The sequence below is a fragment of the Archocentrus centrarchus genome, chromosome 8 (genome assembly GCF_007364275.1).
Source record: "Archocentrus centrarchus isolate MPI-CPG fArcCen1 chromosome 8, fArcCen1, whole genome shotgun sequence".
Lineage (NCBI taxonomy): Eukaryota > Metazoa > Chordata > Actinopteri > Cichliformes > Cichlidae > Archocentrus > Archocentrus centrarchus.
Window position 1 is genome coordinate 12016463 of NC_044353.1, and position 21452 is coordinate 12037914.

The window sequence follows — 21452 nt, forward strand, 5'->3', positions numbered from 1 at the left end:
GCCAGGGGACAGTGATTGGTTTTAAACCACATGACCACATGCCCAGCCTTCCTTAATTGGTGGATATGTACATCAGACCTCTATGATTAGCTGTTTTGGTTTTTTCTACTCTGCATTTATCCTATTTAAAATGTTATGTTCTAAAATGACCTTGATGAAAACTACAAGCTGAAACATATTAGTCACATATTAAAACTGCTATATATAATATATGCTGCTGGAGACTACACTTTAGAGTTTATCCTATACTCCGCACACCTTGGAAGTAGGTGGAGAACAGTGCAGGATTGTGGGGGCTCTTTCCTTTTTGTTGAATTGAGAGTCGTGCTAATGTTGATGAAGATTTTCATCATGTATGACGAGTGAATATTTTGCTGTGGGGACCTGAAATTGTACAGCTAGGTGTTGTAGTACAAAGTACTATCGTGGAGGTCTCAGTTCTGGTGTGGTTTAAAAAAGCTTTGAGCTGATACCTTGATCTTTGTGTCAACTCAGCCAGCATAATAATATGGTTATATCTGTCTGAAGCACTGCTGTGAAAGATAGCAATGAACCTCCAAGCGCAAATAAGAGTACTGTGCAAAAGTCTTTTAGCCACCCCTCCTTTCTTGATATTTTCCTAATAAAATGGAAAATAGGTGCAGCAATTTATTGAAATATGTGTGAGCATACATGGAAATACATTATATAAGGTACAAACAGAGTCTGTACAGTTCTAAAGACCTTGAAAGTCAATATGAGCCGTATTGACAATATAACCACCTTTATTCTTCAGCACAGTCTGAACTCTCTTAGGCAGCTTTCTTGTTATTTCTTTAAGTAGTCTTCAGGAATAGTTCTCCAGGCTTCTTGAAGGACATTCAAAGCTCTTCTTTGGATGTTGGCTGCCTTTTGTTCTGTTCGCAGGTCTTTGCATTATTCATTTATGGTATTTCTTAAGGACAAGACTTTCAGATACTGTTCATCTGCTGTAGACAGTTTTTAGGCCTGACACTTCTTTTGTCCTCCAGTTTCTTCATTTTTTAAAGACACACTTCACACCATGCTGAGACATGCCAGGTTTTCAGCTAATTGCTCTCTAGGAATCATCTTATTAGAATAAAAATACTATTTTATGACTGTCAAACTGTGTTATGTTTGGCATGTTCTTAGATTAAACTAAAGAGATGAGAACAAATTATATGCTTTTCCAACAGGCTGCTAGTAATAAAATGCCTAAAGATACCATTTAAAATTGGTTCTTTGCTCTGTGTAAATGCAACACTTGTTCATCGCTTGAGTGAGATGACTTTTTTATGCTTCTCTGAAAATGGTCAGGCACAAGGACAGCAGCCAATGTCCAATGAAAAACTTTAAAAGGCCTTCAGAGAACTGTTGCTCAAGACAACTTTAAAAAATGACAAGAAAGTCTATGTTTTATTACTCCCACCACACTGTATGCTACTGCATGCACACATGGTACAATAAATTCCCGTGTTTTGGTTCATTTGCAGTTTAAGTGTATATACAGTTGGATGCATAGATTGACCCTAAAACTTGCATAAAGAAGATTGTGAGAGCCATGCCAAAAAATGACAAAGCAGCTGTCTAGCTAAGTAATAAATACACCAAACACTACTTACAGCAGGCTTGGCTGTTTACTGAGTCACCTTCTCCCAACAGTCTCTGTCACTGTCTGTCAAACACACAATGTCGATATCTCACTAACAGTCGTCCATAGGTAAAATTATTCTCTGCTATGTCACAAAGAGGAAATTATCAGACTGGATGTCACAAGGCATTGCCTAGAAGCAGTAGCAGAAATCCAATGAGTTATTTGGTGTGTTCATTAACAAGCTGACTTGATACTTCAGAAAGAGCTCCAGCGACCTCAGATAAATACAGGAAATTAAAGGCTGCAGTACGCACAAGAATACCTAACAAGGTAGCTAGTTGAAGGACACCATTTATTTATTTTTAGTCTAATATTTCATCATGTCACACAAACTCTTTAAATGGATAAATAATTAAAATTAGGCCAGCATAGTTTATCTTTAAACTATGGAAATAAACTTCATACCACCCAGTGTTATTTATTTATTTATTTTTGTCAAGCATATAAATCAACCTCATCTATAGTTTTATCATCTATCCTTTCTACACTTCAACCACAATCCTAGCTGCTGCTGTTCCCCCTGGTGGAACTGTTATGTTATTATGATGCACTGTACCATAACCATATCAGCTTTCTTTTTATTTCTGCTTTCCAAAAAAAGACTCCCTGTTGTCTCCTGTAACAAAGTAACTGAGCAATTACATTTTTAATTAGCTGCTGACTCAGTGGTATCCATTTTTGGCGCAGTCTTCGCATCCATCCACCCTTTTTACCCGCATGTCTTTCTCTCCCTTTGGAGCCCCCCTGAGAAATAATTAAATCAAAAAAAAAAAACAGTTATTAACTATTGATTCCCGTGTCAGTCAAAATAAAGTCTGCATGGAAAACAAAGGCAGAATGAGTTAGAGACTTTTCAGTTTTCTTGCAGACTATTCTAAATAATGGGACCTTTTTTTGACAGCTCAGAAGGATGCATTAAGTTTTGTCACCATGAAACTGCACTTTCTGGTTCCAAACATACAGAGTTTACCAGTTTGCTTTCCATAATTTAGTTAACACAAAATTGTTTGTGAGCACATTTTAAGGTTGTGTGGAGGGTCTATTTAGGCTCATTCCCTCCAGTATAGTGCATACATCTATCGTGTTGCAAATAGAGCTCAATATAATGGGGTAATTTTGATAGAAGTGATATTTTCACAGTTTGAGGCTGACAAAGGCTTAATTTGACCTCATATTTAATTCATTTATTCCCCTTTAAATGATTTGCTCTCTTCTTGCTCTCAAAGTTTAACCCTTTGCTTCTGTTGACACTCACCCCTCATATCTCCCCCACTCCTCCTCTGATATTACATCTCTCTTTCCTCTAAACTCTCGTACTCTCTGCCATGGGTTTAAATAGCAGGGCCAGCTGGCCACATCAATATATGCAGAACCTCTTTATCACTGGTGCTGCGGTTACACACATACAAACACACACATGTACAAAAACCCATTTGAGGCTTTAATAATGGGACTTGATATAGAGTAGCACTTGTCTAGAGCAAAGGGATGGCACTGTGTTCATTAACCAGACACCAAGATTCATATTTGTTTTGTCTTGCAGAAATGCAAGTTGTAGTACATCTTTTGGCCAGCAGATGGAGACGTGTAATTTTAAAAAGGTCTCCACAGCATATTCCTGTCTAAATAGTACAGTCATTTGAACGGCTGTGTCAGATTACTGTGTGCTTATCACCTGTATCACCTCTGAAACACCAAAACAAAACAGGAGAGCCATCTGCTGTGTCCCGAGGGGTAAGAGAAGGAGATACAACATTGAAAAAAAAACAACAACAAAAAAAAAAAACACTAGCCATGTTGACTGTGTCATTTATGAGGCACCAAGTAGGCAAATTTTTATGGGCACCCATAATTTTAACCTTTACCTTAATCATTCTGTCACTGACATGATAACATGGAGGGGGGGTGGGGGGAAGCACAACCATATCTGACTGGTACTGTGTACTGTATAATTTACTTAGCACAAACTATTTGACACATAGACTGCAACTAACTAACCTGTGTAGTCTGAGTATGTCTGAGTTATCATTATATACTATTGAAATCACCATGTGTCAGTCACACAGTTTTACTAAAGAAATTTTGTAGTCTAAGGTGAAATTGTAAAAGGCTAAATCTAATAAATAAATAAAAACAGTTTAGAAAGTAATTTAACAAAGTAATAATAAAATATTGGTCAAGTCACCTAACATTCTATCTGGAATCACATATTTATTAAAGACTACACATTGATTAATTAAAGGATGAAAAAGAAAACCGGTGACCCACTTGCCGTATATATTTAATAGTTATTTGTAAAATACTTATCAATGATATCAATGAAGAAAATAGATGGATCGAGGCTTTTATATGTTTAAAAAAAAAAAAAGCCTCCCACAAGCCAGCGACAAAATCACAGCAAAGCCGGGGCTGGGGGCCGGAACAATTATTTCGGTTGCAGAGAGAAGGGGACACAAAAGAATGTCGGACCGTTGTGGGAACGGAGTATTATATTAAACAAGTGAAAGGTAAAATAATGCGCGTGGTTAGCGTATTGTATTTTTCATGCAAGAATTTTCACATGAAATGTAAAAATTAATCGTTATTTTAAAAAAATCAGGGCGGGAAGTTGGCAGTTCGCGAAGCTTTTCTTAGTTGACCATCGTTCGCTGCTGGAAAGACGGTGGTGAGCTGAGGCCGTGGTTCATGATGTGGGGAGAGATTGACCCTCCTGTTAAAACACAACCAAACTTGTGTGAAACTGAAGACAAGAGCAGAACAGCCGAAGAAGTAGTAGTGCTGACCCGGAGATGCGACCCCACCAGCTGCACAGTCACCCAGCGGACGGTGCAGGACACCCAGGTGAACCCATCAGCTGCATCAGCGTAGTCTTCTGTGTAACACAGCTATCTACGCGTTAGGGCCAAGTGTTGTCTGTCATTGTAATGCCTGTTTCTGCTCATCATACAGAATATAACCTGACTGAGTCCAGCTGTGTGAACGCCATGATAGAGGCCATAGCTGTGAGCGGGACTCAGGTGAAGAGCCAGCAGATTGGAGAGGCCGAGCTGACCGTACAGGAACGCAGAGAAGAGTTGCTGCATCAATACCGCAGCAGACCGCTGGTGTTCCTGGAGAGGTACCATGTATGTGCACACAGGTCTGAGTGTGTATGCCAGGGGTGGGTTTAAATGGCCTCAAAATTATATCACCATATTTCAGGAATGTTTTATTCATGCTTGCTGCATTTATAAGTGTAAGGAAATGAAGCTGCAGCATTGTAGTGCAATAGTAGTGATAGAGTATAAGTCAAATGCAAGCACAAAAGTAGCCTAGTTAGTGTTGAGTATAAAATGATTGCTTATCACTTTAGTTTAACAGTAACTAAAGTAACTTGTAACTCTTCAGGAGCTGCACAGATATTCTTACATAATAAAATAGAAAAATATTTTCTAGCTGGGATGTCGTATCTTGGATCGAGCTTTTTAAGCATCAGTAATTTCCTCCCACCTTTTACTCTTCCTGTTACATGGAGTGAAGCTAGCGCGCTCAGTGGACTCATTTGTTTACATTAGGGTTGCACATCACCAGCTGTTAGTATCTCCTCCTTCACAACCTGGTTGTGCTCCACGGTGTGTTTTTTTGCCTCAAGTGGTAAAACAAGTTGCTGTTTCCACCTTTAGCAGGAATAGTTTTCTTGCATATTTTGCAAAGCACCATGCTTTGCTGGAGATTGTTGAGGTGGCTTCTGTTTTATGTACTAAATCATCATTGGAGGCTGACACGCGGCTCTTGCTCCCAGACATTTCAGGGCTTGTCTCATTGTTGCGCACTGGGCAGTGTAAACACATGATGACACAAAATTATATTTTTATGTCATGTAAAAATGTATACCTGTATTATAACAGACATATGACATGGCAAGCTCTAGTGTGTTCCTGTGCTTATTAGCACACGCATTTGAGCATGGGAAGTAGCTGCAAAACTAAACTTATTTTAATTAATTAAATCCTCCTGTAGTCTCAGACTAGATTAATTCTGCTCAAATTCAGTATATTGGCATGGCTAGGTATCAGTGTTATGTATAGGTTGTTCTTTAATGGTTGGTTAGGAATAATTGAATCTCCTAGCCCACAGAAATCAGCTATGGTACTGGCAAAGAAGCCATCATTAATTTGCTGTCATTTCCTCACAATATCCAGGCTTGCCTGAAGCCGCAGCACCTGTCAGCATTTGCTGATGTCAGCTCAGACCCACGAGCGCAGCACTACAGCAAGGTGATACAGAGGCGAGCTGCAGGATGCACCGACAGGACTAGAGTCAGAAATCAGCGCTATGCTGCTCTCAGGGCTCTGCAGAAGGGTAGGGGAACACTAATGCATTTGCAATTCACTATTTTAAATGGTGTTATGCAGTGATTTTTAGCCACAGCTGATACTTGCAGCTAACTCACCAGCTTCTGTGTTTCTCCCGAACTCATAATCGTTCTGTTTTTTTTGGAGGAGGGTTTGTTTATTTGTGTTTTGTTTTGTTTTGTTTTTTGCCATGCCCTCTCCTAGAGGGTCAGTATTTCAGTGAAGAACAGATGCGAATGAGGGAGCCACTGCTGTATGAACAGTATATTGGCCAGTACCTGACAGATGAAGAGGTGAAGTTAATTTTTCTTGAGCTTTATGTAGTTTCTCTATATTTCAGAGTAATTTCCTAATTGCCATCATCAATGCTTCAGGTGCTGCAGCGCTCCCAGGAGGCCATGCTGGATGGTGCACAGGGGGGACCAGGGGAGCCAGGGCAAGGTACAGGAGGGCTCGCCCACCTCCTCCTCAACACCTACCAGGAGCGACTTATCCAGAATCGTCTGCAGGAGGAGCAGGAGAAAGAGGATGGTGCCCTGGAAGAAGAAGAGGATGAGGACGACTACGGTGAGACAGGGTTGGAGGAAACGCAGCACACTGATGTGAAGAAACAAAGAAGCAGTCTGAGGCTGTTTCTCTGTTCTTCTTCATTTCCCCCCAACCTGTCTTATTCTGCTCTTTGTTCGTACTGTAGGTGATGGAGTCCAGCAGAAGGAATGCGAGCCCACCCCAGAGGAGAAGGCTCTTCTAAGGGAGGAGTTCATCAGTCAGATGCACCAGCGTTTCCTAGATGGCAAAGACAAAGATTTCAACTACAGGTCTGACACACAGCATCTCCATTAAGCCGAGAGTGGATTGTTTTGTAGCAAACCTTAAGCTGCCTTTGACAGATAAGACAACTGTCAGTCACGTTCTTGGACTGTTACTGTATGTAGTGGTGAAGATTGTAAATTCAGTGAGTAAGCTTTTTGAAAATGTCGCTGAACAAAAAAAAATGGCTTTGTTATCAAATTTGAGATCTTCATTCTTCAGAAGTGGAATCTCATAATTTCACTTGGCAGTTCACAGAATAACAGTGGCACAGAGAAACTGAACATTTATCATCAATAATCTGCAAAAGCTGAAATCTGCTTATTGTTGATAGAAGGCAGTGTAGTCTCACAGCAGTTCAAGAGGTAGTCACTACCTGGAATCTATTGAATTGAGTCCCTGAAGACAAATTTTCTTCTGTCCGGTCTTATATGTATGATTTGTGTCCATGTACACAAAATCAGTATTTCCCATGTATAAAATCATTATGTCACTCATGCCAGAATTATTAATACTAAATACATTACCTGGTTATGTGTAGGCACTAAAAACAACTTGGTTAGGTTTAGGCACTAAAAATGACTTAGTTGGTGTTTGGAGTTAAAAACTAAGGAGAGAGGTTTAGAAAAAGGTCATGGTTTGATTGAAATACAACAGTCAGCAGTTCTTTTACAGCACTAAGACACCCATAGTAGCTAATTTTGACTCCAGAAAGGAAAAAGTTACAGAAAGACCTCAAGTTCAGTGGAAACTATGACCAAAGTCCAACACTCTGGGCTTTGAAAGCATGTCTTCAAGTGTTTGTGTGTTGTGTGTTACAGTGAGGTGGATGAGAATCCTGACTATGACAACTTGGACATTGTCAACAGAGATGCAGAGGATAAATATTTTGATGATGATGATGAAGAAGAAGAAGAGGAGGAAGAAGATATGACAGAATAGTATCTGTTTTATTAAGGACTGCTCTGACTGAGCTGTAAATACAAATGTACAAAAAGAGTTTCTATTTTTTAATGTGACACCTGAACACAAACAAAAGATGTAATGAATGTGTTTTTGGGTCTTTGCAAATTTGTAGAAATATGAGTTTCTTGTTCAAACTCACAGAAACAAAGAAGCTACTACAAACCCTAAGTATGATGTCATTTTAAGGCCACTGTGTGTATTTTTTTTCTTTTCAGCCTGTGGATATAATAGGACTTTTTAGGCCAAAGGTAACACAGTGTCATAACTTTTGCATAATGTACAGATAAAATGCATCAATATTGTTTATTCAAATTTTGCAAGAAGGAAATATCAGAGTTAGTAAAGCAATCAAATATCCATAAACTATAAACCCAAATCCCTACTCAGCATCAACAATATTAGAGAAAAACTGAGTATAGCACATCAAAAAAGTATAGTGCATAAATGCAGCAGACTCCCACAACTTTATAGTTTTCAGAAGTAAATTCCACCTGAGAAACTTCCACATGAGTGTAGATCTGTGTACATGATGCAGCAGTCTTTTAGTGAATTGTCTGCAATGCATGTCAGCTTCACAGAAGGATGAATTTTTGCTTTTTGAATTCTTTTATTTTCAATGTGTATAATGTTGTCATTTCAACACCCTCAGTTTGCATTTTTATTTTTTCCCTCTTCAGTTGATCAAGAGGCACTGAATCCAAATCAGAATTAGCTGAGGGGCCACTGCGACGAGGCCTCCGTTATGTGTGAGGAATTAATGCCGTCAGAGGTTTGAGTTGTTCGGACGAGCTGTGGAAAAAAACATGTCTTAAGATTGTGTGAATAAATGAAGAATCTTTGCCTGAATAATATGACAGCTACACCTTACCTCATGTCTGGCCTCACCACTTGTAACTCAGCTGCGTTTATGGCCAGAGCAGGAGACCTCTGTATTCCCACAGCCAGAGATTCAAAGGAAGGCCCTGTAAATTTAGAAAACATTCAAAAAAAGGCCAAAAAAAAAAAAAAAGCTTTTGTTTTGTTTGTTTGTTGCCTGTAAGTTCTTTCTCACCATCTCACTGTTTGGTTTCTGTGTTTGACGTCACATCTCTGGTATTTCCAGTGATTTCAGGTCCTAAGTTTACAACTTCTCTTTCATTTTCAGCCTCTTCTCTCTGTTCATTTCTGTGCTCTGTTCCACTGGCAGTTCCTCATCTTCATCCTCATCGTCATTTGCATTAGTTAATAAAGTGGCTGGTTAGTTATATTGGTGAGTAAATGATTCATTTGTTCTGATCACAAAGATTGTGCAAACCAGTATTTGTTCAAACTACAGTCATATTTGTGGTGTGCCCATATGTGCTAAATGCTGACAATGAGAAACGCTCTTTATTTTTACACAAGCAAACCAGTGTTGTGAAGAATTTCACACACTGTTTTGAGCACTCCAGTTGTCATTTGAGAACTAAAGCAAAGCAACTAATTTCTCATTTAATACAATGAGAGGTTCAAAGGCAGGCCCTGTAAACTTAGTAGAAAACATATGTTGAAATTTGATTTTTTTTCTCTCTCTTCTAGAAAAAAAAATAGGCAAAAAAAAAAGCTGAAATGCAGTGTTTTTTAGTTTTTGAACAACTCACTTGTTTCCTTTTCCGATTTCTCCTGAACATTTTGTTGTTTGATGGCTGTGTTTGTTGGTATTTCCAGTGACTTCAGATGTTGGCATGTCAAGATGTCCTTTACTTTTCTGTTTTCAAGAACATAGTAGTATTTATTTTGACTAGTAACAGAGTAAAAATGGTTTTGAACAAGATCAGTTTGAAACATGTTTGAATGAGTTGGTTGAAAAAAAGGGGAAATATCTTTAATACAACCACGTTTATTAAATTTGAAGAAGAAAAAAAAAAACTAGGATTCAACCATGAATTTAAAGCAAGACAAAATCAACATGCCCAAAGTTGAAGCTAAGAAATATTTTTCAAAAAATTCAGGCCTATTTTGAATTTGATGCTAGCAAAACGTTTCAGACTGCCAAAGTTGGTCCAGGACACTCTTTGCAAAAATGACTCTAAATCTGGATTTGAAAAAAATATTTATGAAACAAAATATTCTGCCATTCAGACAGCAAGGCTTTGTGTTATTCAGAAAGACAATGGCAAACAACTGGCTTGACTTCGCATCTTTAAGAACATTTGGTGGCTTATGAAATTAAAGAAACAAAACAAAAGAGACCCTGAAGTGCTTGAGCAACTGAAATCCCACATCATATAAAACTGGAAAAACGTGCCACTTTGAAAATTAGTTTTCAAACATAGTAAAAATGGGGGAAAGAACTACTGGACCGCCTAGAAGTGATTCTGTAAACCTTCAGGTGACTCCGGAGGGGAAAACGGTGCTGCAGGTGGGGCAATGCTGACTTCAACTGATGGTATAATTTGGCCGTGGAAGGAATACTTTGAGGAACTCCTTAATCACACTGACATGCCTTCTGTAGAGGAAGCAGAGTCTGAAAATGAGGGGGGATGATTCGCCCATCACTGGGGGTGTGGTCACAATTCCTTGGTGGCAGGGCCGCGGTGGACGAGATTCACCCTGAGTTCCTGAAAGCCAAAAATGCCCTCCAGTGAAGGCGATTGTGATGGCTGCACACAAAGAGAGGAGAGAGGTGCCTAAACCTGTATCTGGTGAAACGCTGCAATCACATAAGCTCAATTTAATTATTTCATCTGATGTTGAAACATCATTGCCTATTTTAGTGTTCACACAAAATACATTATAGATAGATGTGGTGAAAACTGAGAAGTAATTAAATGTGTCTATCAACTATTTTAGCATTGTGTGGTTTCATCTTTTGGCCAATTTAAAAATATATTGGTGAAATTCATTGTTTTATATTTTAAAGACTTTCTTTTTATGTTATGTGTAAAAGGTGGAACTTTTACTTTGAAGTTTCACTCAACATGTTGATATACTCTTGCATTTGCACAAGTAGGACAATGAAAACAGGAAATACCCTCAGAAGTGGCTTTTCTCATTATAGCCTACAACTGCAGATGAATCATACTTTGTACACAGACCTTTCCTGCGCGTGCACGTGAAATTACAGAAATGTTGATCTTGCGTGTAAAATGACTCCAAGGGCTTAATATTCTCATGTGTCGCCTGTTTGTGTTCTTCTTCCTCTCATCATCATCGAATATGAGCCTACGGGTGACTCTTTCTTTTCCTTGTGCTAATTCTTTCTTCTTCCTCTTCTTCTTCCCACAAAGAGCTTGACCACAGTCTTTTCCTCTCCATTTACTACTGTATTTTTCAGAATTAAATATATCCTTTCTGAACAGATTTAATGGGGGGGAAAAGTTTTTATCGTAGAGGCACAATTCTTTAAAAAAAGGATGGTGTAATACAAGTGAATGTTGAATTCTTTGTTCTCCTGGTTAGTGCCCACCACTACAAAGCTTCAGTTCATGTTTGGTTCATGTCTCTGGTGCTGCTACTAGATAGATAGATAGATAGATAGATAGATAGATAGATAGATAGATAGATAGATAGATAGATAGATAGATAGATAGATGTGGGACCTGCTTTGTAACTTTACATAGTCTGATACTTTGTGGCAGAGTTGCTGTTGGTTTCCACTTTGTAATAATAGCACTAAAGTTGATGGTGGAAAATGTAGAAGGAAAAAAAAAATTTCATAAACTGACTTGTAGTAATGCGCCCTACTACTGCACCCACACTCAAATTCAGTGACCGCTTTAGAACGGCCCATTCTTTCACAAATGTTTGTAAAAGCAGACTAGCTGCTGGATTTTACACACCTGTGGCAATGAAAACACCTGAATTCAAAGATTAAGAGGTGGGATTCAGAACTGATGCTCTGTCTGTCATATATCCAAGTACAAAAACAAACAAAAATCTTTCCTTGTGTTAAAAAAAAGAGAAAAAAAAAACAGCACTCACCTCTGCTGTGCATAGACAGCAAGTGATGTCACAGAACAGTAGAAATGAAACTTAACCGTGCAGGTGTAAACACTCCCTCCAATTTATATCTTAAGGGCTTCCTGTAAATTTTCTAGAGCTTGTGTTAAAACAACCACCAGAGGGCTCTGTAGTGTCAAGCTCTCTCCACTGTGAGGATCACATCACATACAGTCACTTACATGTTACATATTGCTGTAAAGTGATTCCACAATGGACCAAATAATTCAAAATGTATTTATAATAGCACTTTATTAATCTCTCCACTATTTGTTTTCTCAGCATTTGTACAGTTGTTTTGCCTGTGAAAATGTTTTATATATAATTTCTCTGGAATTAAATCAGTTACATTCATCTATCACATGCAGAGTGATATATCATCGGTTACTGCAGTGCTTCATAGTAAAAGCACATCTATTGTCTTTTCTTAGTAAGCCATGGTATTTTTCCTGGGGTAGCTGGAAAAACCATAAAAGATACACAATAAAATCATTCCTATTCCCAAAAGCATCTTTGCTGCCACCCCAATAGCCCAACAGATCAGTAGAGACAAGAAAACCAGGAACAGGATGACCCTCAGACTCTTCATTAGGTAAGACTTGCTGCAAAGTTCCTCCTCTGCAACTTTTCTTGCCATCTCCTCCTCTTTTCTCCACATCTTTGTCTTCATCATCTTTAGGTCTTCATCCTTGTAATGATCCTCCAGGTTTTTCTCCTTATTTTTAATTTCTTTAGTCTCTCTTCGAGGATGCTCTCTTGTCTTTTTCTGATTTTCCTCTCCTTCTCAGGATACAGCTCTGTCTTGTAGTAACTACCTCCATTCAGCGCCACCAGAGTCTGGATCTTCTCCATAAAGTTGTCACCTGCTTCTGGTCCTCTGGGGTTTTGTTGTTGAAGACGTGGAAGCCACCGCTGCACTTCCGTATGAAGTTGCGGAGGTTCTCATCACTCTCGGTAATGATGTTGTTTATTGTTTTGTTTTCCAGGCGGTCCCCGTGGGTGAACAGCACGATGGTGTAGTCCCACACTCTTGGGCCAAACTTTGCTTCAATCAGCGTGTGGGTGTCTTGGTCTTCCTGAGTCAGCCTTCCTAAAGGGACTACAAACACAAAGACGTGGGGTCCTGGTTCCTGGAGTTTCACACGCTGAAGAATCTCTCGAATGATGTCCTCCTTGTTGCTTCCTTCTCGAAAAGCCCAGGTGTGTCAATCACAACAACGGGTATGTCTCCAACCTCCCCTGACTCTTTTCACAGTGGACAGTGATGCTCCCCAGCTTCATCTCTGACCTGAACACCATTTTATTGAGGATGGTGTTGCCACTCGAGCTCTTTCCTGCACCACATTTCCCAAGAAGCATGATCCTCAAGGGCTCTGTCAAACCAATAAAACAAGCATTTTTTTTTTTAAGAAAACATTCAAAGTTCATAAATGTTGTTCTGCCCATCATTCTGACTTCTCATATTTGCCCTTCATAGCTTTCTCATATTAGCCCAGACTGTTACATCCCAGAACACAAACAGAGCCATCTTTTTATTGTTACATTGCAGTAATTATATGACACTGCAGCTAGCATTTGTTCATTAAGATAATATAAAACTCATCATCTCTAACTTTTTCAGAAAATAAAATTTTTGTATTGAGAAAAAAATGTTTTAGTATTATTAGCCAAAACTGTTTTTATTAAACTGAATTTTATTGCAGACAATTGCTATTACTAAATGTAAACAATAATTACAAATATGTTATAATGATATTAGTCTGCTTATTATCCATAACAAAGTATCTTTGTGGCAATAGATTCACTATTGAGCAGAGATCGAAGAGACAGGGGGCTGCAGGGGGTCAAGCAACTGAGAATTAAAAGGTCAAAGTCAAACTTCATTTAGAAAACAGAAAGAGACAAAGACTCAAAGAGACCCAAAACAACCAGCTGTATGATTGTGTCCTTTTAACATCCTCTCATATAGGAGGCCATCAACAAGCTTCTGGCAAATTCATATTTGACCACTCTTCTTGAATGAATTGGTTCATTTAAATTAGTTGGCACAGATCCAGCTTTTAACACTGGAACTCCCATAGGTGGTCAGAATGACCACTGCCTATGGGAGTTCTAGTAGTTCTAAAAATCCTGGGAGTCCACAAATTTTGAATAGGGTTGAGTTGGGGCTTTGGGAAGGCCATTCCAGAAGCTTTTTTTTTTTTCTTTGCTTTTCGTTTTCTTTTTTTAATTTCATTCACTCAATAATAAATACGAATAGTTCATGTAACACCTAAAAGAAGGCCATTCCAGAAGCTTAATGAGTCATGTGAACTGCAGAGTCCAGGATCATCAAGTTAAACAATTGTAGGTATTTGGATGTGTCACCACCAGGGTTATAATAGTTTTGGATTTTACATTATAGTTTAGTTTTAGTTAGTTTTTACTTTTTTTTCTCTAATTCAGTTAGTTTTAATTAGTTTTCAGAGTGGTTTTTCTCGTTTTTATTAGTTTTTATTTTTGGTTTCATGCTTAGTTTTAGTTAGTTTCAGTATTAGTTTTAGTATTTTCATACCTAATCAGGTGCAAGATTCAAGGCGCAAAAGTGACTATTGTGTAATGAAAACTTGACAAAAAGATACATTTAAGAAATATATTCAACAACCAACTGTTCACAAGACATGCTAAATTTGTGTAATATTAAGGACACACATGAACATCAGCAGGGAGAAAACAAAGAAAAACATGAACTCCCAAACTCAATAAATTCTACAATAAACTCCACAATAAAGTTCAGCATCAGTGCAGCCGATTAATAACACCTACATGTGGTGTTTGACAAAAACAAACTCTTTGAAGGAGTCAAAGCTCAAATCCAGCTGCATCCTGATGTTCTCACCACCTGAAGCTGCTTCTGTTTTGGAGCTAGCTTGGTTAGATGCTGCTAATTAAACTTGCAGGGTCTTTGCGGCCTCTGTACACAACCCACGGAAGTTGTCGACCTCATGTCCACATTTATGCTTGTGTAGCTGGATTGTGTGTGTTAATTACCTTGTGGTCGTGTGCAGGTGTTTGTACTCAAAGAACCTCCATACGGGACTCTGCCGCTTTCTCTGCAGACCGCAGCCATTACTTTGCGGACCAGCGCGGTGAGCGCACGCACATGCGCACTCACACAGTTGTCCTATGGCGCTCCCAGCTTAACTCGGAGAGCGGAAACAATGATTCATATCAATCCACAAGGCTTAAATGAAAGTCAGTTTATCGATAATTTCAGTTAGTTTTAGTTAGTTTGTAAACTCACAATTCAGTTTAATTAGTTATCGTTTTTTCCTTTTAATTATAGTTTTTATTTATTTCAGTTAACGACAATGTTTTTTCAATTTCAGTTTTCGTTATTTCGTTCGTTTTCGTTAACTATAATAACCCTGGTCACCACTTTGCCGAGGTCTGGAAGAAGACTCAAACTGTCACCGCACCTTGAACCCTATTGAAGATTTGTGGACTATCCTTAAAAGCCATGACCATGCCAGGAAACCAACCAATTAAATGAACTCTACCAAGTCTGCCAAGAAAAGTGGTCAAATATCCAGCCAGAAATATGCCAGAAGCTTTTTGATGGTTACCAAAAGCATCTGGTTGAGATGTGGCTTGCTAAGAGACATTTCTTAAAAAATCCTTTGTAAATTTGGCCTCTAATCAATACCACAACCCTTAAATACTTCAATAAGTAACTCATTAAGTAACTAAGCCACTAGTCTAAGCTTTGTAACTGTGTAACTACCTAAAATATTCACATTTGTAAAGTTTAATCATAATTAAATAATGCTTATACACAGTTGAAATTTTGATGCACAGATTCAGAATCAGTGACAGGTTTTGCTGTGTCATGGAGGCTGAAAGTGAGAAGAGGTAAAAGCAGGACACAGAGACAGGGAAAGCAGACAAAAAAAAGCCTTTATTCCAAGGATACAAACAGTCTATAGAGTTCAAAAGTGGGAATAAGAAGCATGAAGAACACCATTACAGGTTTAACAGTGCTACTGCTAACTTGGCTCTAGTTTAATCATACTTCTATTGCAAAAACGCAGTTACAAATATATTGTCATTGGAAAGGAAGTGGTGGGCAACTACAATCACTGCCAAAACTAAAATAAGAGTATTTTCATACTGACCTTTGTCCTCATCACTCTGAGCTGTAGCAGGCACGCTGCCATCGTACACGGTGTTCATGGTGGGCAAAGATTCAGGTGTCAGCAAACTGTGAGATACTGTCTGTTTATACAAAGTCAGTGAATTTAGCGGCTTGAGGGACACGGCTCACTTGTTCTCGCTGATTAAATAGTCGTGATGGTTTAATCTCAGAGTGAGTCCGTTAGGGAAGCTTCTTTGTTCCGACTATTTTCAACCCAGCTTCCTTTTTTCTACCGTGTCTTGTTTTAAGCTGAGGAAAGTGAAGAGGAGTCTGCCGCTAGGGACACACACACACACACACACACACACTCCTTCCGCAGTCACCAGTTTTCAGTCACGTCACTGACTCACTACCCTGTGAATCAAAACCTTACACCACCACGGCGGTCAGTCGGTAGTACTACAGGACAGATGTTATTTTTTTAGGACACCTATCCAGGAAAGGAAAACGAAAGTGATCCATATTCTGCCCCGACAGCTTTATATAAATCTCCGAGCTCCAGTTAGGTGACATGTAGGCTGTCTTGTAGGGAAGCCCCTGGATGGGACATACCTTTATTGTCAAAGATCTGACGATCCCTTTGTTTGGAGTTGTGATTTCAAGTAGATTTTCAGTACCTTCATTCTGCTTCAGCTGAACCTAATAAGACCAGCATACCCTGCACTGTCACTGCACCAAAATAATGAAACTTTGACTGGAAATTAGCCTTTTATTTGTTTGTAAAGGTGACAAGTAATGCGACGAGGAAACTATATTAAATGTATTGATACTGCTATATTTTATACAGCAGGTTTTATAAACTCAGGTCACACACAGCCTAATCTGATCTCAGATGGTCTGGACCAGTGTAGCAATTTTATCTTTAAAATGAAACACATAATTGAATGTATTTTTCCCCTTTTGTTTCTGTATATAAAGAACAAGTGCATTCTGAAAACATTCCCATTTTTAATTAACCATCCATCCACTTACAAAACAGATGAACAACCTAAAGTGTGCCCATTAATTGTTTTTCTGCGGTTAAGTTTTATTAAACCCGCAGAAAACCAATTATTGGTCACAGGGCGCCATCTGGTGGTCATTATATTTAAATGTTTTTAAAATGGGATAAGCCTTTGAACACGCAGTGAAAATATATTCAAATGTGTGTATTTATTTTCAGTGGTGGAAAGGCATCAGCTGCATTTACAAGAGCGCAGTACCCAAATAGTATTTTGAGATGAGAGCACATCAACTGAATTGTTCATTTTTTAGCTCATTTAGAACTACTCCACTACATCTCAGTGAAAAATTCCATTTGTCCCGAATGTTATAGTCATGATCCAGGTGAAAATTCAGGCAATACTCCGGTGACAGTAATTCATCCATTCATTTCTCGCTAGAGTACTGTACTAGAGTCTCGCGTCTTGCAACTAAACCTCAGCTGAGTCAGACTGATCATCCAGACTCATAGCCAAGCTAAATCTAATCTCTCTCTGGTTTTAAATTCACCTTACTGGCTCCTAGTTTATTTTGGGGTTGACACTATAATCACAACATTGACCTTTAAGGCTCATAGAAGGGGAAGTGAATTATATAGCTAGCCGCCTACAAGCCTAAATGAAACCTGAGCTTGTCTGCTGGGTCACTCCTGGGCATTTCTTGCTAAAACCTAAAAATGAAATGTGACAGGGATGCTTCTGAGCCCCTCGTGAGGAGGGAAAGACTTGAGGAGACGCTAACACGCTGTCTTCATTTCAGATTCTTTAAAAACTCAATGTTTCTGGTATTTTAAAGTCTTTAAAGGCACTTGGTTTGGTTTGTTGTACGTACTTGATAAAATTTAATGGTTGATTTAATTGCATGCAAAGTTTATTGTAGCTTCTTTGAAATGCACTATTTAAATAAATACATTATTTTTAATGTTTTTTGATCAAATTTGAATAAATGTTTAACGTGATTTAGGTTGAACTATTATTAATATTGTGCACAAACTAACATTAAAATTAGGTATAGTTTCTCATACATTTTTGGTAATTACTATTTCACTCTTCTAATCTGGACACAAGGTGTTCAGAGGACCACAGTTTTCATGGAGGAAGTCAAAAGAATCTTTTTATTTGATGTTAGTGAAGCAAACTAACACATTTGTAATGCACAAAAATGGAAACACATGAAACAGTAACACACTGTGATTCTGTGAAGAGTTCATCACATTTATATTTATATACATTATGCTCAGCAAACATGGCACAGGAGATCTTCATAAGCAGGAGCTTGGTAGAGCTTATGAAAAAAAAAAAAGGAGCTTCTACTTTCCAGCCCTTCATCGTAGATTATTTCCGATCGGCCAGTCTCTGCAGGAGGGCAATGACTGTGTCCTGTTTGGAGGAGAGCAGCTCCAGGGCTGTGGCTATCCTTCCGAGGGACTCTGACATTCGCACCTCCCTCCTCTCGCGCCTCTTCTCTCTGGCTTCAACCCTGCGGCGAGCCACTCGATCCAGGTAGGCCTGCTCCTCCTGTCGCTTCAGAATCTCCTGGAACAAAGTGATGCTGTTCTGCTCTCCTTTTTCTTTCTGGTTCTGCCCTTCAGTTCCAGACACAGTTGTTGTAGACAAAGAGGTGGCAACAGAAGAAGTGAGAGAGGAGGATGTGAGGGGGAATGAAGAGGAGATGCCAAGGAGGTTCTGACTTTGGGTAAGCGATGCTGTACTTAGGCGGAAAGGTATGACACCTGATGAGATGGATGGAGCTTTACGGCTTGCAAAGCCCAACGTGTTGAGGTCTGTGTTGCTAGCTGCTACAAGTGAAGGGGATGTGGAGGCTGTTTCTGTAAAACAAGGTGAGGAAATAAAAGAAGGAGCCGGGACAATGGTGGCTGGATGAATACTAGTGGTAACAATGTCACCATTGAGGACTATCAGGGGCTTGAGGTCTGGAGCATTTGTTGAGCTAATGGTTGCTGCAGTCGCCGAGGTATTGGCAGCAGTGCTAGCACTGGACCCCAGACCTACTGACTCCACACCACCACCAGCAGCAAAGTCACCACCAGGGCGGATGATGGTGGTCGGCTGTGGAAGCTGTGGATGCTGCAGCGGCTTTGCAGCGATCTTAGCCAAAGGAGCAGAGAGTGTAGGAGCTGTGTTGCTGCCTTTGTTTCGTTTGTTGTTGACGATCTGAGTGCCAATGGTGTCACAGAGGGTGGCGTCCATCAACTACAGTGGAACAAGACAGACCCAAAGATATGGAGAAAAGACATAAATACATCAAACAGCATTGTAATCCATGTCTTATCAGTATGCTGTCCTCAGACTGGCATTAAACCTGTCATTTATTATGTTATGTTATAAACTGAGTTATTTCTGCTGTTCTTCCTCACAGTTGTGGCTAAACATCCTTGCACAAGTGCTATCCTTCATTTAACCCTCAAGGCACTTGTCAGTCTTTTAATTTCTACACTGCCTCAGCTCTCTTATGGTAATAAAAGTATATAAATTCAACATTACACTATATGACAAAAACAGTTTTCAGCTCCAGACATCTGGGCACGTGTCCTGTTGTAACGCCATATTTCTTATTATAAATTATGGAACAAAAACTTTTCAACGTATTGTCCAGCTCATAATTGGAGAATAGACTATGCAGTGTACACAGGCAGACTAAAACTTCAAACTAAAACTTCAAAACCACTTGAAAAAGGAAATAAGGAAGTGGGCTAGAAATAAATTCATAGCAACTATGTCTGAGGTTTAATCAAATTAGTACAAAATGTCAACAACTGGTTTCTGTGCCCAGTTTCTCTTCCCATTATACTTACATCAAAGAACTCCCAGGACGTCTTAGCGTGTCCCGTCTCCCGGCTGCGGTCCTTAACCCTCTTGTACGTGACAATAAGGTTGTTCCACTTGCGTCGGATTTTCTCAACAGGAAGTACGTGCCCCTTGGAGGCCATCTCCTCCTGGACACTCTGGAAGAGCTGCGAGCGTTCCCGAGTCTCATAGAGACCCCAGCGGCGTCCGACGGCCTCAATCAGACACAGAACAGCTTTGGAGGAGAAATCCGAGCCAGAGGAAAGCGTCTTCTCTGAAGGAGCAGGGGGCATCACTGAAGCTGGGAGAGAATGAAGGTGACTCGTAGTTTCACTTGTTTATATATACAGCTTCTGCCCAAAGTTTCCATCCACTCATCACGGGCATGATTTAAGTAAATGTGTGTATATTTGAGCCTGTATGTATACTTTTGACTCTGTGTGGATTAGAGGAAATCCTAAACGAATTCAAACTTGTACATCAAACTCTTATTTTTAAAAGTCATTAAAGATGTCTGCTGTACAATCCCCCTCCCACCCCCCAGGCAAAAGCCCAAAATTACCATGACATTTATGCCCACGATGGGTGGTTGCAAACTTCTGACCACAACACAATTTAGGAACATTTGCATCAGAATCTGATTAAACAATACACAATCCCAGTGATGCAGGATTTTTATTTTTGTTTGTTTTTATTGTGAAGGATAAGATCTGAATAGCAAAGATCAGAAGTTTTTAGGGACTTTTTAAGGGGCATGAAGTGGGCTTGAACTATGTTAGTATTTTAATGCAAATAAAATTGTGTTTGTGAGTTTTAGGAAGTTCGTTTAAATTCATTATAATAGCCACGGGATTTAATTTATACATATGTGAATGCATAGTGCTATATCATAGTTTTATATGAATTATTAAGAAAGTTAGTTTACACAAGTGTCGACAGTTATTATTTCTATCAGAATGACTTGAGTTTTGTGTGTACCTGTCAGTCTGATCCGCGTTTTGTTAGATTCTTATTAGCGCTCTCTTCTCACTGTGAACCGCACTCACCTGGAGCTATCTTCAGGTATGTTTTTCCATCCCCAGATGTGGTGAAGAACCGCTCTGTGCTGACAGGATCTGACGACAGAACAGATCAAAGATACACGATCTACTGAAAAGCAACAGATTTTGGTTGGCAATGAAAATGAACGCGATCGTAAATGATCTCACGTGAGCACTCACACAGCAGTACGGGAGTAGTTGTCGTGGCAGCTTGCAGCTCTGTGTCAGCCAGCTCCTCTGCAGTCTGTTCCACTCCTCCTCCTCCTCCTCTGCATGCGGTATCTCCGCAGGGCGCAGGCGACTCCTGACTGCCCAAAACCAGCGCAGATGCATTTTCATCCACCGCTTCAGTTTTCACATGCAGTGTTGCTGCGTCGTTGCTGCCTCCTTGCAGATTTCCCTCCATGGCTGACAGAAACAAACAACAACAAAAAGAAATAGGAGCCGAACGGAGAGAGCTTGTTTTGTCTGCGCAGGCGTTGAATTGGGAGAAAGTTTGGAGATCGCGGCTCTTAATCGATGATGCAGACTTCAGTCTGAAGTCCTGCTGCTAAAGTCATGACTGGTTAGTTGTGCGCGTGATGGACAAATGCCACCCCCTGCATGTTTTTCGTGAGGGGCACGGAAATGGCTGCGCTGACCACCTCAGCTCAGCCGACGGATGCGCAGGGCGGCTGCGCAGCTCACAGCAAGGATTTGCTGCTGGCATCCGTGACCATGACGTCA

The 21452-nt window shown here is 39.6% G+C and overlaps 3 protein-coding genes across 4 annotated transcripts; 1 reads left to right on the top strand and 2 right to left on the bottom strand.

Moving 5' to 3' along the window:
- The first annotated feature begins 4114 nt into the window (after positions 1-4114).
- ccdc97 (coiled-coil domain containing 97) lies at positions 4115-9453 on the top strand. 2 transcript variants are annotated; one of them, XM_030736053.1, is made up of 8 exons: positions 4115-4161; positions 4254-4495; positions 4604-4779; positions 5836-5995; positions 6193-6281; positions 6363-6555; positions 6683-6806; positions 7620-9448. In XM_030736053.1, exons 2-8 carry the CDS (start codon positions 4444-4446, stop codon positions 7738-7740), a joined length of 915 nt encoding a protein of 304 aa, XP_030591913.1. In that variant the 5' UTR covers positions 4115-4161; positions 4254-4443; the 3' UTR covers positions 7741-9448. The 2 variants fall into 2 exon arrangements, with proteins under 2 accessions (XP_030591913.1, XP_030591914.1); XM_030736054.1 differs by having other exon boundaries at positions 4115-4494; positions 4602-4779; positions 7620-9453.
- Positions 9454-11993: 2540 nt separating this feature from the next.
- Positions 11994-16193, bottom strand: LOC115784721 (GTPase IMAP family member 7-like). The gene is given in 7 exon segments (XM_030736050.1): positions 11994-12205; positions 12207-12459; positions 12462-12581; positions 12584-12910; positions 12913-12975; positions 12978-13097; positions 15879-16193. Coding segments are annotated over 7 exon segments (1008 nt in total). The 5' UTR covers positions 15937-16193; the 3' UTR covers positions 11994-12138.
- Positions 16194-18109: 1916 nt separating this feature from the next.
- On the bottom strand, positions 18110-21356 carry LOC115784717 (uncharacterized). Its single transcript, XM_030736045.1, has 4 exons — positions 20907-21356; positions 20733-20801; positions 19695-19987; positions 18110-19092 (listed from the first exon to the last, which is right to left on the bottom strand). Exons 1-4 carry the CDS (start codon positions 21130-21132, stop codon positions 18214-18216), a joined length of 1467 nt encoding a protein of 488 aa, XP_030591905.1. The 5' UTR covers positions 21133-21356; the 3' UTR covers positions 18110-18213.
- Positions 21357-21452: the final 96 nt, after the last annotated feature.

Coding starts and splice junctions, on each gene's coding strand:
- ccdc97 (XM_030736054.1), top strand. CDS start 4,340: ATGATGTGGGGAGAGATTGACCCTCCTGTTAAAACACAACCAAACTTG. Junction 4,780..5,835: donor TGTTCCTGGAGAGGTACCAT/GTATGTGCACAC, acceptor CACAATATCCAG/GCTTGCCTGAAGCCGCAGCA. Junction 5,996..6,192: donor TCTCAGGGCTCTGCAGAAGG/GTAGGGGAACAC, acceptor GCCCTCTCCTAG/AGGGTCAGTATTTCAGTGAA.
- LOC115784717 (XM_030736045.1), bottom strand. CDS start 21,132: ATGGAGGGAAATCTGCAAGGAGGCAGCAACGACGCAGCAACACTGCAT. Junction 20,802..20,906: donor AACTACTCCCGTACTGCTGT/GTGAGTGCTCAC, acceptor TTCTGTCGTCAG/ATCCTGTCAGCACAGAGCGG. Junction 19,988..20,732: donor ATACCTGAAGATAGCTCCAG/GTGAGTGCGGTT, acceptor ATTCTCTCCCAG/CTTCAGTGATGCCCCCTGCT.